The 16,580-nt window shown below is 47.5% G+C and overlaps 1 protein-coding gene across 2 annotated transcripts in view; it reads left to right on the top strand.

Moving 5' to 3' along the window:
• The window catches only part of LOC126072784 (interferon alpha-inducible protein 6-like), an 88,585-nt gene extending 76,782 nt beyond the window's left edge, over positions 1-11,803 (top strand). Inside the window, exons 1-5 of one of the 2 annotated variants that reach the window (XM_049878432.1) lie at positions 8,139-8,243; positions 9,497-9,598; positions 9,992-10,069; positions 10,145-10,294; positions 11,570-11,803. In XM_049878432.1, coding sequence (XP_049734389.1) covers positions 9,529-9,598; positions 9,992-10,069; positions 10,145-10,294; positions 11,570-11,679 — 408 coding nt within the window. In that variant the 5' untranslated portion in view covers positions 8,139-8,243; positions 9,497-9,528 and the 3' untranslated portion in view covers positions 11,680-11,803. Of the gene's footprint in view, positions 1-8,138; positions 8,244-9,496; positions 9,599-9,991; positions 10,070-10,144; positions 10,295-11,569 lie in introns of those variants that run through there. The other variant, XM_049878433.1, reaches the window with a different exon arrangement.
• Positions 11,804-16,580: the final 4,777 nt, after the last annotated feature.

Here is a 16,580-nt window from a genome sequence, read left to right as displayed (position 1 = left end):
CTGGCTCCCCTTGTTGATCTGCTGGCTCCCCTTGTTGACGTCAGGCAGCAGTTGGTCCCACAGCTCCTCCAGCTCATCCTGGATCTCTGCCTTCAGCTTTTCCAACTCCTGAGTTAGGTGCATGTTTACTAAGGGAATCAGATTCTCCTGCAAGTCATTCATGTCTTTGAAGTGGGAAGCTTGGAGGTGGTGAAAGACTGATGCAGGCTTCAGTTTGTCCTTATGGGTTCCAATTTGAACTTCCCCTTTCCCACTTCATGTTATCTTTTTTTCCACTTGCCTGTCCTGCTGACTTTCATTTCAGCACCAAACATACAAGCAAAAGCTGTACATAAACTGTTTAACCAGCACCCATAATTGCATAAGGTCAAACCCCTATAATAAATCCCTTATTTTATATCTCTCCTAGTGGTCTGATTCTGTGATAGAACACTCACTGATACACCTGGGTTATTGCAATTGACTCCTAACTAGTCCCTATGCTTCTGCCAGAAAGCGCTCTAAAGACAGCCAGAGTGATCCTGCTAAAACATAAGTCAGACATGTCACACCTCTGCTCAGAATCCTCCAGTAGCTTTCCATATTGCTCAGAGTAAATGCCAAAGTCTTTACTCTGACTGTACCAGGCTCAGTTTAGATGTCTCCCGATGGAAGCCCGCAGCAGCTACTATCATTGCTTCACCTCCAAACATTACTGCCTTTATGAATCTCATTGGGAAGAAAGTGCTAGACTTTGGCATGGACCCCATTAAACCTGCTAAAGTGGGAACCACAGCAGCTTGAGCACTCATGTCTGACCCAAGTGGATCTATGGAATCTGTGGGTTCCTCAGAAACTGCCCAATGGAACCAGTTTATACAACCCTAAAGTATAGACTGTTAAGACCTTGTAGGCAGCCATGAAATTGGATGATAAAAAGTTGCTGACAGAAAAATTCCTTAGCCTTCCTTCCCACTATGGACTATTCCAAGACAAGTGGTTCCATATGATCTCTTTGAAGAGATCTCATGTGTCTGAGAAACTGGTTCTGATTCTTGTGGGGCTATGTTCAGCTAAGTAATGTACCACCTTGTATTTTTTTCCCTTCTCTGCTTCACTCCTCTTTTCCCCTCATTTTTACTTCCTTAGAATTGCAACCCCCAAGGAAATATTAGCACTCAACCTTTCACCTAAGCTGTGTTTTCTAGGGAGCATAGGCTGACATTTAGTATCAAAAGAGGTCCTAGAAAACAGATAGATCTTCAAAGTGTGATTTTGTGGTTATATTTCCCACCCGTATGAAGGCAATAGGGACCTCATTGCTGGTGATAAGTGAAGCTGTAATAGCCTTGGCCTGCAGTTGGCATTGCAATTATTAAAGCTTTCACTTATGATGCAGAAAAACTATGTGGAAAATCAGATCTAGTATCAAATTATAAGAGGCAGAACTGCAAAGGACTCTAAATGCACAGCATCAGTAGGTCTCCTATGTTGAAGTCAAGACCCCGATGAGAAAAGACTAGGATCCTGAGACCTTGGATAGAGCTATTAGGGTGGAGAAACCTAAGAATCTTTACCTCGCAAATTCTTCTGAGCCCTCCTGGGTGGTAGATGCAGCCTCTTCCCTCTTGCCAGAGGAAAATAGCTTACTGTCTCATTGAGACTATGCAATGGTTTCTCGTTAAATGGGTGCCTCGTAACATTTGTTCTCCTGAAGACCTGCTTTCTTCATCCTTCATTGCCTTTAGGTAGGTAACAAGGGTAATTTCCTAGCAAATCATAAGTGAGGAAGTTTAAGCCCTGCAATTCCAAAGGATTTGCAAGACCTGGATAATACATGTAGGAATGATCTTGGGGGTTTTAGACGTGGCAGTGAGAAGGCGAAAGGGTCAGGCAGGGCAGAATATAAGACTGGCTAGTGGAGAATACATTGACATGAAGTACTGTCTAATGTCAGGATTTAATGTTCAGGCAAGGACACCTGGAGCTGGCCTCTGGTAGATAGTTTCTAAAGATGGTCACCACCAATTCTTTCCTTCCTTCTATGTACATGCCACTGCTCACATCAAGAGATGGAGCCTATTTTCCCCCTCTCCTGGAATCTAAACTGGCCTGTGACTTGCCTTAACCAACAGAATGTGGTAGAAGCACCACTGTTCCATTTCCGGACTTAGTCTTTAAGAGGACTGGCAGCTTCCGTTTCCTCCCTTTTGGAAGCCAAACATGATGTAAGAAATCCAACTCCACTGTGAGATCACCATATGGTGAGAAAGTGCAAGCTAGTCATGTGGGGACACTACACTGAGAAAGACAGACGCTGACCAATCCCCAGGTGTTCCATCCATCCATCCCAACTGAGGTACCATTTGTGGAATTGAAAAAGATATCTTGGACATTTCAGTTCCTGCAAACACCACATGAAGTAGATGATACCCAACTGAGCCTAATTCAGACAGGATTGTGAGAAATAATAAATTGCTTTTGTTTTAACTTTTAAGTTTTGGGTAGTTTGTTATTCAGCAATAGATAGTTGAAACATGGTCTTAATAGTTTACAAGAACGGCTTCCTTCAATTGGCAAAATAAAATCTATTAAGAAAACATTCTGCATCCCACTTTGAAGAGTGGTGTCTGGGGTCTTAAATGCTAGCAAGCAGCCATCTAAGATGCATCAATTGTCTCAACCCACGTGGATCAAAGGAGAATGAAGAACACCAAGGACACAAGGTAATTACGACCCCAAGAGACCAAAAGGGCTACATGAACTAGAAACTACATCATCCTGAGACCAGAAGAACTAGATGGTGCCCGGCCACAACCAATGACTGCCCTGACAAGGAACACAACAGAGAACCCCTGAGGAAGCAGGAGAACAGTGGGATGCAGACCCCAAATTCTCATAAAAAGACCAGACTTAATGGTCGACTGAGACTAGAAGGACCTCAGAGGTCTTGGTCCCCAAACCTTCTCTTGGCCCAGGACAGGAACCATTCCCGAAGCCAACTCCTCAGACATGGATTGGACTGGACGATGGGTTGGAGAGAAATGCTGATGAGGAGTGAGCTACTTGCATCAGGTGGACACTTGAGACTATGTTGGCATCTCCTGTCTGGAGGGGAGAAGCTGGCAAAATGGTCACAAAAGAGAAACTGGAAGAAGGGGGCAAGCTGTCTCATTAGGGGGAGAGTAATTGGGAGAATGTAGTAAGGTGTATATAAGTTTATATGTGAGAGACGGACTTGATTTGTAAACTTTCACTTAAAGCACAATAAAAAGTATTAAAAAAAAAAAAAAAGAAAGAATGGCTTCTTAAAGTCTGGACAGGATAATGGCCTATAATAAGAGAAGTCAAGATGCTGGAACCTTCATGGTATAGTATTTGAGAAGAGGCCAGAAAGCTCATTGAAGCACAAATATAAGACCTAAGAACTCAGCACCTGACTATGATCTCTAGCGGGGCCTGGAGGAAACTCGCTGATAAAGAGCACACCAGTATCTTTAAGAAGCTAGTGATGTCTGTCTTACATAGGCTGGGAATAGCATAAGAGATGCTGCCATGGAACTGAGGTCCTAATATCAATAGTAATGTTGAGATTGCAGAATGGCAGAAGTAGCATCCAAAGGCAAGTGAATATAATTACTGCCATGTGCAGCAAGGCCTGAGTGGAAAAAGGATGCCTTGACTGGAGGGGTCTATGGCTAATTGATCATAAGTATAGGATGATGAAGAGCTGATGGAGTGAGCCTCAATTTTTATTAAAAAAAAAATTCAAGAGCTGATAAGCAGAAGACTGCCATTAGCTGCCACAATGGAAAATCACAGTCCTTCATCCAGATGCTAGATCACAGAACCAGACCTCCTTGACTAAGGAGAGGCCATGTCCTAATAAGCAAAGATTCTGCCATGACCCTACAATTATGTATAGTAAATATTTCTCCAATACTTTCCCAAGGGGATCTGCTGCCATTTGCAAGGGAAACTAATTTTGCAAGGGTAACTATATGCTCAAAAAAGGAAAATACTCAGAATTTTCAAAGATTGTTAAAGATATAGAGTCTGAATCGACATGGAAATTCACAAGACAAAAAACACCATCATAGTTTTCTGGTTAGAGGAGGGGCTAAAGGAGGCCTGCTGATAAATGGAGTTTGGTTCAAGTCCAATAGGTTCCATAGAAGCTGACAGAATCCTCTCATTGGTTCCATGACCTGTGGAGTGAAGGCTACTATGACAGGAAGAGCCAAGTGGAAATTCTTAAAACTGACCTGCAGTTTATTTCTGATTTAATATTTTGGTCCAAGTTGTGTTCCTCATCATATGCCCGTTCAATTCACCTATCTGGCCTCTGGGAAAACAGATGCATCATGGTGGATGATGGATGAACTACTGTAAACTTACCCATGTGATAGCCCCGACCAGAGCTACTCTACTGGTGTGGTATCTTTACCGGCACTTGGCGTATGGCTATTGATTTGGCAAATGCTCTCTTTGCAATACCCATCAGAAGAGATGATCGAAGGCAGTTTGCTTTTAGCACCTTCACTTTCTCTCTTGCAGGGATTTAACATTCCAGCTTTCTGTTGTAACGTAGTCTAAAGGGACTTGATGGCCTTGAAATTCCACTGAACATTATGCTGATCCACTATACTGATGACATCATACTAACTGGATATGAACAGGAAGTGATAAAGGAGCAATAGTTAAGTGCTCAGCTGCTAATCGAATGGTTGGTGGTTGAAATCAACCCAGAGGCTCCGCAGGAGAAGAGACTGGGCAATCTGCTCCTATAAAGATGACAGCCTAGGAAACCCTATGGGGCAGTTCTGCTCTGTCATATAGGGTCAGTATGAGTTGAAATTGGCTCAAAGGCATAAAACAACAACAGGAAGATAAGTACCATGTTTGCCAGAGAATGGAAGACAAATTACATGAGGATTCAGGGTCCTGTCACCTTGGTAACATTTTTAGGAGTTCAGTGGTTTGGGGCATGCCAGGACAAGCCATCTCACCTCACATATTGTATCACTTAGAAAAAGACATAGTACCTGGTGGACTTCTTTGGATTTTGGAGACAGAATATACACATTTGGAAATATGTCTCCAATCCTTTATTGGGTGGTCTGGATGGCTGCCAATTGTGAGTCAGGTCCAGGACAAGAGAGGGCTATACAGGAGGTTTAGGCCACAAAACAAGCTATACTACCACTTTGGATTAAATGATCCAGCAGGTTCAATGTTGGAGGTATCTGCAGTAGGTAAAGATGCTATACTGAGTCTCTGAAAGCCAAAATGAGAGAGTGGCAGTGAGGATCCCTAGGATTTTAGAGTAAGGCCGTGCTCACCATGATCTATTTGAAGAAAAGGTCCTGATGTGTCAATAGGTACCAGTAGTGATTAAGTATCTGACCACTGGACACCAAGCAGCTGTATATCTTAAGATGCGTATTAGCAGACAGGCACAGTAGCAATCCAATCGGTGATAGAAATGGTACATTCAAGGCTGAACTCAAAAGGGTCCAGAAGACATGAGTCAATTAAATGAACAGGCAGCCAGACTACCATGGCATCTAACCCTGTTGACCTGACACCTCTCCTTTGTCTCATACCCATGGCCTCATGAAGGGTTCCCTGCAAACAACTGATGAAGGAGAAAAGGAGTCAGATCCAATTTACAGATAGTTCAGTATGATATTTTGGTACCAGCTAGAACTGGACCACTCTATTACAGCCCATTTGGGGGTAGCCCTGAAGGACAAGGATGATCCTTCCAGGGGGCAGCACTATGAGCAGTATTCTTTGTCATCCCATTTGCATGGAGGAAGCAATGGGCTGAGATATGGATATACACTCATTTTTATTAAGCGGCAAATGGTTTGGCTAGTTGGTCAAGGAGAAGCATGTCTGTGGACCTATAGGAGTGGGAGAGAGCCCTGGCGGCACAGTAGTTAAGCACTCAGCTGTTAACCTAAAGGTCAATGGTTCAAGCCCACCAGTCACCCCGTGGGAAAAAAATATGACAGTCTGCTTCCATAAGGACTACAGCCTTAGAAACCCTATGGGGCAGTTCTACTCTTCCTATAGGGTGCCTGTGAGTTAGAATTGATTCAATGGCAATGAGTATAGGAGTGGGCACAAAGCATGCTGATTAATGCTCACTGGAGACCATCCACTGTAAAGGAGGCTCTACAAGCAGATGGTCAGGATGTCACATCCTGTGGATGTCAGCCAGCCTCTATATTTAGCCAGCCTTATTCGCTGAAACTGAAGAGCACTTGCAGCACTTACTGATGAAGATCAAAGACCACAGCCTTCAGCAGGGATTACACCTCAACATAAAGAAAACAAAAATCCTCACAACTGGACCAAAGAGCAACATCATGATAAACGGAGAAAAGATTGAAGTTGTCAAGGATTTCATTTTACTTGGATCCACAATCAACGTTCAATCATACAACTTATTGCACTGGGCAAATCTGTTGCAAAAGACCTCTTTGAAGTGTTAAAAAGCAAAGATGTCATTTTAAGGACAAATACATGCACCTGACCCAAGCCATGGTGTTTTCAATCACCTCATATGCGTGCAAACATTGGGCGATGAATGAGGAAGACAAAAGAAAAATTGCTGCCTTTGAATTATGGTGTTGGCCAAGAATGTTGAATATACCATGGACTGCCAAAAGAACAAACAGACCTGTCTTGGAGGAGGTGCAGCCAGAGTGCTAATTAGAAGCGAGGTTGGCGAGATTTCATCTCACATACTTTGGATGTGTTATCAGGAGGGATCAGTCCTGGAGAAGGATATCACGCTTCACAAAGTAGATGGTCACCAAAAAAGAGGAAGATCCTCAATGAGATGGATTGACACAGTGGCTGCATAACAACGATCATAAGGACCGCACAAGACCAGACAGTGTTTCACTCTGTTGTACACAGGGTAGCTATGAGTCGGAATCGACTCCACAGCACCTAAGAACAATTGTTTTGCAAAGGAACCCTAGTGGCGAAATGGTTAAGGGCTCTGCTGCCAACCAAAAATTTGACAGTTTGAACCCACCAGCTGCTCTGCAGAATAAACCTAGCGACCTGCTCCCGTAAAGATTTATAGCCTAGGAAACTCTGTAGAGAAGTTCTACTCTGTCCTACAGGGTCACTGTAAGTTGGAATTGACTTGATGGCACACAACAACAAAACATTGCTTTGCAACTGACCTGTAAATGAGTGGCCATGGTAGCAAGAATGAAGTCTATGAATGGGTCCAACAACTTCGGCTCCCTCTACAAGGCTGACCTAGGAACAACCAACAAATAGCCAATCTGCCAGCAGAAGGCAGCAACACAGCAATATTACTCAGGTAGAACAGTCAACCCCCTGGTGGCAGGTTAATTACAACAGACCCCTTCCAGTTGAAAAGGCAATTTACAGGAATTGCTGTGTACTCCAAATACAGGTTGCACTTCTTACCCATAGTGCCTCTGCAAGCATCACTACCCAAAGGCTTAAACAATGATCAATCCACTAAGACCAAAAAAAAAAAAAAAAAAACATTGCCTTCAAGGCCATTCCGACTCATATCTAGGGTACCATCTAGGGCAAGGGGACCCATGTTATAGCAAAGGATATGTGACAATGGCCTCGTGAGCATGGGGTTCACTAGTCTTTTTATAAGCCTATACCCAGAAGCAGCCATCCGGGGGGAACAATGGAATAGAATGACTACATTTCTAGAGCTTTAATCTCCTCAACTGCAAAATGGGGATTCTAAACAGTAAATGGTACTTCACAAGGCTGCTGTGGGATTGGAGACAGACAATGTACATAGAGCACTTTGCCCAAGTCCTGGCATGCAGCACGTCCTCAATAAATAGCAGATATTATTATTGATTGAACTGAATCCTGCAAAGCCTCTGTGCCCTGGGAGGAACTGATGGTTGGGCTTCACTAAGCTGACTAGGGCCATGGACTCCACCACAGTGTGGCCTGCTTTGGAAAAGTCCCTCCCCTTCTTCCCAGCTTGAATTACATCTTTCTTCCAGCAGGCAGCGCACAGATGCTGCCGGTGCACAGAGCTGAAGAAGACCAGGAAAAGGAAACTAGGAGGAGTGCAGGAAATGGAAACTCTGACAGCAATTGGCTGCCTGGGGCAGGGTGGAGGGTAGCCAAATCGATTATAAAAAGCCAGCCTTCAGCCCAACAGCCTTTTCCTCGCCACTGCTCCATCCATCAGCAGATCCTGGGCAGGAAGATTCTTTCTTCCCTTTTCCAAGGTAAACCCAGGAGCTATGGGGTGGGGATGCCAAGCTGCTACCCTCTGCCAGGCTACCTCCCTGGGTCCCTTTTAGTGCACTAGGCTGGGACTGGTCTGAGAGGATGGGTTGGGGCTTTTAGGACAGTCTCAGAATGCATGAGACCTACTTTACTGGTGGTAGGTCAGCTCTCTGTGGTCTCAACCCTGTCACTTCACCTCTTTGGGCCTTAGTTACCTCATCTGTAAAATGGAGATCAAACCACCTTATCTCCCAAAGGACTGGACACTTTCTGAAACCCTGTTATTGTAGGAGATAAGGTGACAGGAAGGTCATCTTTGAAGACAGATGAAGCTAACTGGAGTGACTGTTAAGTGTGGGTGGAGCAGTCTTGGGGGTATTAACCTCTATGAGCTCAGTTTCCTTAGCTATCACAGGGATTGATAACAATGGTACCTACCTCATGGAGTTGTTATGGATATAAGTGACCTTGTGCCATAAAGGGCTGAGTACTGGTAATTGCTCAGTACATGGAAGGGCCATTTTTACTATTATTATTGCTGTGTGACCTTGGGCAATCTCCTTTACTGCTCTGTTATTCTTTCTTCATCTGAAAAATGAAGTTGATGTGAGGCCAGTGCTTGGTACCTGTAGGTACTTAACGGATTCTAAAAATAAGTTTAACAACCATTTTTTTTTTAGCACATTCTATGTGCCATGTAAGGGGCCCTGGTGACGCAGTGGTTAAGCACTCTGCTGCTAACGTCGGCGTTTCAACCCACCAGCAGCTGTGCCAGAGGAAAGATGTGCAGTCTGCTTTTGTAAAGATTACAGCCTGGGAAACTCTATGGGACAGTTCTACACTACCCAATACAGTCACTATAAGTTTTTTTTTTTTTTTTTAATGTGCCGGGCCCTCTTCTAAGTGTTAAGAATATATGGTGAACAGTTTCTAAATGACAACCACGCTCTGAAGGAGGCTGAATTAATACCGCCATTTGAAGGATAAATAAACAGGCCCAGAGAAGGGAATTACTCTAGTACCCTGTCCAAGTGATGACAAAACCTAGAACACTGGTAATTATAATAAAGGCTCACCATGTGCAGGCACCGTACCAGAACTTTCATTCATTAAATTCTCTTAACCACCCCGTGAGGCAGAAACCTCACTCCCACTGTTGCTGTGAGGAATCCGAAAACCCAAGGTCCGGAGAGGGTCCTGGGCTCCATCCGACGGCCTGTGGTCCTTCCCCTCCCTTTCTCCCGCACTCCAGGGCCTGCAACAAAGCCAGTGCGCGGCGCCACCATGCGGCAGAAGGCGGTATCGCTCGTTCTGTGCTACCTGCTACTCTTCACCTGCCTAGGAGTGGAGGCAGGTAAGAACTCTGCCCTGGGGGGCGGTGTCAGTGGGGTGGGTAGGAAGGAGGAGGGAGTCTCTGTGGGATAAAGAAGGAGAGGGAGGTTTGAGCACAGTTTCAGGATCTCTGGTGTGCCTCTGAAAGCGAGAAGCTGTTACAATGGACAGCACAATGTTGCTATAGCCAGCGTCACAGGTTCGAATTCCTACTCTGTCAATTTCTCCATTCCTCCGAAATGTTTTCAATGCCAGCTACATACCAGGCACGGTGCTTGGAGTAAAGTCCCTCCCCTTCTATGCCGCTCTCCTTTACGGGAGGGTGGCGGCTTCCAGCTCTGGGAGTGATCTTAGCGCGGGACACAGTGCGTGGCCTCCTCCCCACTTCACTCCTCTTTGTCCGCTCTCCCAACAGGCAAGAGCTCCGATGACAGGTCAAAGGACAGCGGCTCTGGGTTCTGGGATGCCCTGCCCTACATGGTGGTCGGAGGAGGTGCGTCTGGGGGCGCGAGTGGGCAGGTGGGGCGAGACCCTGCTGCGGGGGCGCTCACCCCTCCTCTCTCTCCAGGGCTCATGGCCGCGGGGTTGCCGGTGCTGGGCTTCACCAGTGCCGGCATCGCCGCCAACTCCATGGCCGCCTGGATGATGAGCTGGTCTGCGGTGCTGAACGGTGGCGGTGTGCCTGCTGGAGGCCTGGTGGCCACTCTCCAGAGCCTCGGTGAGTGGGGGCACAGGCCCTTAGACGGCGGCACCAGGGCCAGCTGGTCCTCTGTACTATTCTGAGCCCTTTTCTCTGGCTAATTCAGCCCTGTGAGGTGGGCACTCTTATTATCCCCAACATACAGGTGGGAAAACAGAGGCACCGAGGGCTTAAGTAATTTACTCAGGTTCTCACAGCTAGTTAGTACCAGGGCCAGAATTCAAACAGTCTGATTTCAGAAGCTTCACTTTTAGCCTCTGAGGCCTGGTGCCCCACTGATGCTTTGGCCAAGTCACCACAAACCTCAGTTCCCTCATCTGGAAACCAGGAAAATCATCCCCCTTTAGCATTTAGCATGCTCGATTTCAGAGAGTCATAGTGGCAAAGAAACACGATCGAACAACCCAAATCAATCTCACACCACCCCTGGTCTTAACTTGAGTTTCTTGAATACCATGGAAAAGGAAGATACAAAACTTCTGTCTCTCCCCCTCCCTCTGACCTTCCTCCTTCTCCTCCTCCCACCCCTTCCCTTTCCTCCTACCTCCCCTTTCCCTTCCCCCATTCTTCCCTCCCCATCCCCCTCCCCCCTTCTTCCTCCTTCCCTCTTTCTCCCCCTTTGCCTCCCTCCCCTTTCTCTTTTCCTCCCTCCCTCCTCCCTTCCCCTTTCCTTCCTCCTTCCCTTATCTCTCATTTCCTCTCCTCTCCCTCTCTTTCTGAGGCCTCTAAAATCCTGGAGAAAAACCACCCCTGACAAACTCCCCCTCTGGCTCCCTGAACTCTCCATCTCTCTCTCAGTTATGGATGGCAAAAGCCCAGTGAACCAGTTGGGCAGCATGGAGCCTTCTCAGAGGGGGCAGGGGGAAGGCCCTGGCCAGACCACACCCTGCAGTGACAGGGTGAAGGGAGCAGACAGGGCTAGGAACACTCTCCAGTTGGCTATAAGATGGTTGTCCTCTCATAGGTCCCAGGGCTGCAGCAAGGATGAAGGACTTCTTGTTTGTGAACCTCCCAGCACCCACACAGTGAGGTCTCCACAAGGTGGCTGTCATTAGCGTTACTAGTAACACAGTGTGTTCCTCGCAGACATGAGGTACAGCTCCACAGACTGAGCCATTAGTTGTGTCTTTTTCTTCTCTGAAACACATTTCTGATTTGAGAGGCAAGTAAGCGGGAAATAAGATTCACTTCACAGCCGTTGCCTTCCCCCTCAAGGCCTTTTTGGGCTCAACCAGTGATTTCCAGACATTTGGATTCCCAGAAACCAGTGACCCTTCTGTGCTTGCTTCACAGGGGCTACCGGTGGCGGCAGTGCCGTCATGGCCAAGGTTGGTGCCGGTCTGGGCTACGTGGCCCATAAGACCCTTGCCAGTGGGAAGGAAGAAGGGGATGAAGAGGAGTAGCAGCAGCTCCCAGGACTCCCTCCTTCCTCCTTGCCCTCCCTCTTCCAGTTGGAGTTCAGAGCTTTCTTGTCAGTCTCCTCGATGACCTAGATGAGAAAACAAAATAAACTCCTCTTAGAAAACACTTTGTCTTTCTGTGAATCCCCTTGCTATGAGAAGATCCAACAAGATCTGGCTCTTGCCGGCCTCATCCTCACCCCCACACCCTCATTTTCCCCCAAAGCCATCCTCAGCTACTGGAACACAACCAGCTGATACTGTCTCTCATGCTGCTCTCTCTGTCAGGAACGTCCTTCTGAAACTCACCTACCTAAAAAACTCCCTTCTATCCTTCCAAACCCAACTCAGACATCCCTATTCAGGGTGCATGGGGAGCCAGAGCTCAGTTTGTTCTCAGTGAGAAAAGCTTCCAGCTGCTGCTCTGGTTAGGCAGAGATGCAGAGGCCAGATCTCCATTCCCTGAAGAGGAACTAGAGTGGTCTCCCTCAGATAGAGAATACAAGGCCAGCCCCCTTGCCCTGGGGAAGGGGTATGTAACAGAGCTCTGGGGACAGGGTGACGGTTTGCACATGAAGTGCATAGGCCTTCTGGATGGGAAGGGAAGGACAGCCCTGGCCCTGTCAGGGACATTTGAACTTTGGGAGGCCTTTCCAGGGGAAAGGCAAAGAGGAAGGCCTGGAAATCAAATGGCACTGAAGGGGAGGGCCGGTTCCAGCACTGGTGGAGAGAGGTGGGACTGTCTGTGAGTGGGCACACCTTCCTCAATGCTAGCCCAGCCCTCCTGGGAAGACCTGCACCGCAGACAAGTGACCGCGTGTGAACCACAAAAGCTGCTCACAAAAGGGCTATAACATCAAGAGGCTTGGAGCCCTCCTCCCCACAATGGAGAAAAACAGTGAGGAGCACTTCCAAGGCAGCTGCCCCTCAGGCCTCCCCCACCCAGCCCCTCTTATAATCCAGAAACTCTTTTGCAGTTAAGTGTTTGTGCATGTGTGGGTGGGGTGGGCCCTAGCCTGCTTACTCGAGCCCCAGTTCCAATGTTTGCCACAGCTGGCTTGCCCCGGGGCCCCAGAGAAGTTCTGTTTGTAGCAGAGTTGGTGGGGGCACTGTCTGTGTCCCAAATCCTAACTCCGCAGCTTGTGTCCAAGAGCAGAAGCTGGGGCTGAACCCCCTGACGTGATGTGATGCTCACTCACCATTCAAGCCCAAGCAAAGTCCTGCCTCGGCCAGGGCCATTCACAGAGGGGCAAGTATAGTGGGCTTCTGCCCTTGGAAGGAGGTGGGTCTCAAGCATCCCACCCCCTTGAGACCTGTTAATTTCACCTCTGTCTGGAAGGTTAACATCCAGGGACATAAGTATGTGTCTCCCAGCCCCTTCAGGGAGGGCACTGTGTCGAATTAATCTCATTCCCAGTTCTGGGTACATGCCTGGCACACAGTAGGGGCTCAATATATGTGAGAATTCAGCCTGAGGCCAGTCTCCTCCACTCCCATCCATCTGTCCCTCCCCAATCCTCATGGAAAGTGGGGGCTGGATCTCCTGTTCCCAGACCTTTTCCCTGGCCCCCACCCCCACGATACCGATGTCCATATTGAGCAGGCCTATGGGGAAGAGGAGGCCATGCATCCCCTTTAACACTGTGGCCCAAACAGACACAGGCTTCTAACCCTTTACGTAGTGTTCTTTAGCACATACAAGGCTGGGATTCTCAGATAAGTCAGTGGAGCCTCACAGTCAAGAATTCTCTGGAATCCCACAGACCTGGGTTCATGTCCTTCTCTGTCACCTCCTAGCTATGTGCCCTTAGGGAAGCTTTTTCTTCATCTCTCTGTGACTCAGTTTCCTCCTCTGTAAACTGAGATAATAATAGTACCTACTGCCTAGGGGTTGTTGTTATGATATTAGATAATGAATGAAAAGGGTTTTAGCATGCTGCCTGACTGGCACATAGTGAGCATTCAATAATTCAATGTTAAAAAACAAAAAAAAACAAACCCGTTGCTGTTGAGTTGATTCTGACTCATAGTGACCTATACGGCAGAGTAAAACTGCCCCATAGAGTTTCCAAGGAGTGCCTAGTGGATTCCAACTGCCGACGTTTTGGTTAGCAGCCATAGCTCTTAACCATTATGCCATGAGGGTTTGCAATGTTAGTTGTAACTATTAAGGACCTGCATAAAATCAAGAGTAAATAGCCAAATAACAAGCAGGAATTAGATAATCCAACTTTGGAGCCAGGGCTTGTTCTCTGGGGCTCGAAGGCCCTGCTTTTCCTGGCCTATCTCCAAAGGGTGCACACCAAATTAGGGCCCTCACCCAGAAGCATGGAGTCCCTGGGTGATGCAAACAGTTAAGCTCTTAACTATTAGCCAAAAGGTTCATAGTTTGAACCCACCCAGAGATTCCTCAGAAGACAGGCCTAGTAATCTGTTTCCAAAATGTCACAGCCTTGAAAACCCTATGGAGCAGTTCTGCTCTGCACATATGGGATTGCCATGAGTCAGAATTGACTTGACAGCAACTAACAACCCAGGAGCATACACCCTGGCATCTTATGCCCTTGAAGGACATCAAGGCCAGAGAAAGGTGGGCAACTATGTCCCCAGGGTTTGAGATCTGAGGCCTCAGCAATTCTCAGGATGAATGACAATGGAAAAGACCAGCCCCCTGAGAGGAGACCTGACCTCCCACAGAGGTGCGGCCTCCCTTTGGAGCTGTGTGGGAGAACTCTTTGCCTTTTTACTGCAGCCGTTTACTGGGCGCTGGTCTGTGCCAGGCACTGTGTCAGGCACCATACAGTGGAAGAGACCCAGTTCCCACCCACTTGGAGCTCGCAGTGCACAAACAAGAAGCCCCCTGTCATAGATTGAATTGTGTCCCCCCAAAATATGTGTATCAATTTGGCTAGGCAATGATTCACAGTATTGTGTGATTGTCCTCTAATTTTCCTAAGTGTTGTAAATCCTAATCTCAGCCTGTGGTTAATGAGGCAAGATTGGGTTATGTTAAAGAGGATGAAGGTGGATTATAACACCTTTACTCAGGTCACATCCCTGAGCCAATGTAAAGAGTAAAGAGAGTTTCCTTGGGTGTGCTCTGTATCACCTTTTATCTTACAAGAGATATAAAAGAGAGAAGCAACCAGAGAGACAGGGGGACCTCACACCATCAAGAAAGCAGTGACAGGAGCAGACCACGTCCTTTGGACCCGGGGTTCCTTCATGGAGAAGCTCCTAGTCCAGGAGAAGATTGATGACAAAGACCTTCCTCCAGAGCCAACAGAGAAACTCTTCCCCTAGAGCTAATGCCCTGAATTTGGACTTCTAGCCTACTAGACTGTGAGAGAATAAACTTTTGTTTATTAAAGCCATCCACTTGTATTCTGTTACAGTCACACTAGATGACTAACACACCCCCCAAACATCCATGATCTCCCTGCTCCCTCCGTCACACCTCCTCACCTTCCATCTCCTTCTATCCACCCACCCACCCTTGTCAGCATGCACAGACCACATCATCCCATTCACAAAGCATGAGGCAGGATGATGGTCACCGAACAGAATTGACTAATGCAACAGGTGCTCCACGGACTTTCAGAGACACATGGCTGAGTCCAGGGTTGGGTCACCTGGGGAAAGCTGGTCGCCCTCTCAGAGTCCAGTTTTCTCATTTGTAAAACGAGGAGAGGGCATCGTAGCCTCTGGGCCCTTCCTGCTCTAAGACGACTGCTGAGCTTGGAGTGCAGGCTTCTGAATCCCCTCAGCTGTGTCAGATCCCAGCCCTCTGAGGGTAGATTTTATTTTTGGAAGCAGCCAAAAGCCACCCTGTGGTGCCAAGTTTGGTGATTAAGGTGGGTAATGACACTGGGAGATGTCATGTTTGGTCACAAATAAGGGTGGCTAGAAACTAGCCGGGTGACTCTGCATTCTGGGACCACACCCTAGGACAAGTCCAGAAATAGATCCCATCTTTGTGGCTGACTCGCTGTAAAATGTTGAGATCCTCTGTCATCATCTCTGGACCTCAGTTTCTTCATCTGTAAAATGGGGCAGGGAGAAGTTGGATTCTCACCAGACCCAGAATGTATTTCCCAAATGTTCAATTTAGGGTTGTCTTTCTCTTTAATAAGCGTCTTCCCTTTATCTAGAGATTTTCCTTATTCTTTAAGGGCTTCTCCACTCTCATACCCTTGAAACTCCACTCACATCCCTTCCCGGCAGTGGCTCCCACATCCCTTAATGCTATATACAAATTCGGCCACCAGGTGGTAGTACAGCTTCATCCTGGAATCTTCTCCACCCAGGAGCCCCTCCATAATTACCAGCAGCCAGCTCCCTGGGGCAGGCCCCAGAATGGACTCCAGAGACTGAGATGAATCAGACACCACCTCTGCTCTGCAGCTGACACTCCAGAAGCTCTCAGGAGGGGTCCATCCTGGGGATCCATGCAAGGCCTGTTCTCTCCTCTCCCTTCCAGATACTCAGTCCTACAGCTCTGGGATCACCAAGCTCCTGAGCATGGCACTCGAGGGCCTCTGTGATCAGGTTTTACCCACAGCCTGAGCCACAGAGGTTTGAAGGAAATGAGAAGGACTCCATATACACCTTTTCTTGGCTGAGCAGCAGAGGATGGAGCTGGGAACAGAGTATTCCTAGGTCCAGTCTGGAAGAGGACCTGGGCCAATGGAGGGCCTGGGTCAATAGCAGCTGGTAGGAGGTGAGGCAGAGGATGCTTGCGGCTTCCTGTGAGGAACTGAGAAGCCGCTTCCTTTAAGCAGATGGCTTGGGGGAAGGGGCAGAGGATTGGGGAGCTTGGGCTTCCTAGCTTGCGGGGGTTAGCACTCAGGAAGGCCTGCTGGAGAGACCAAAGGGAGCCTTTTCTTTCCCCTTCCTCTGGTGTC

The sequence above is a fragment of the Elephas maximus genome, chromosome 3 (genome assembly GCF_024166365.1).
Source record: "Elephas maximus indicus isolate mEleMax1 chromosome 3, mEleMax1 primary haplotype, whole genome shotgun sequence".
Taxonomy (NCBI): domain Eukaryota; kingdom Metazoa; phylum Chordata; class Mammalia; order Proboscidea; family Elephantidae; genus Elephas; species Elephas maximus.
This window is presented reverse-complemented; position numbering and strand designations above follow the sequence as displayed.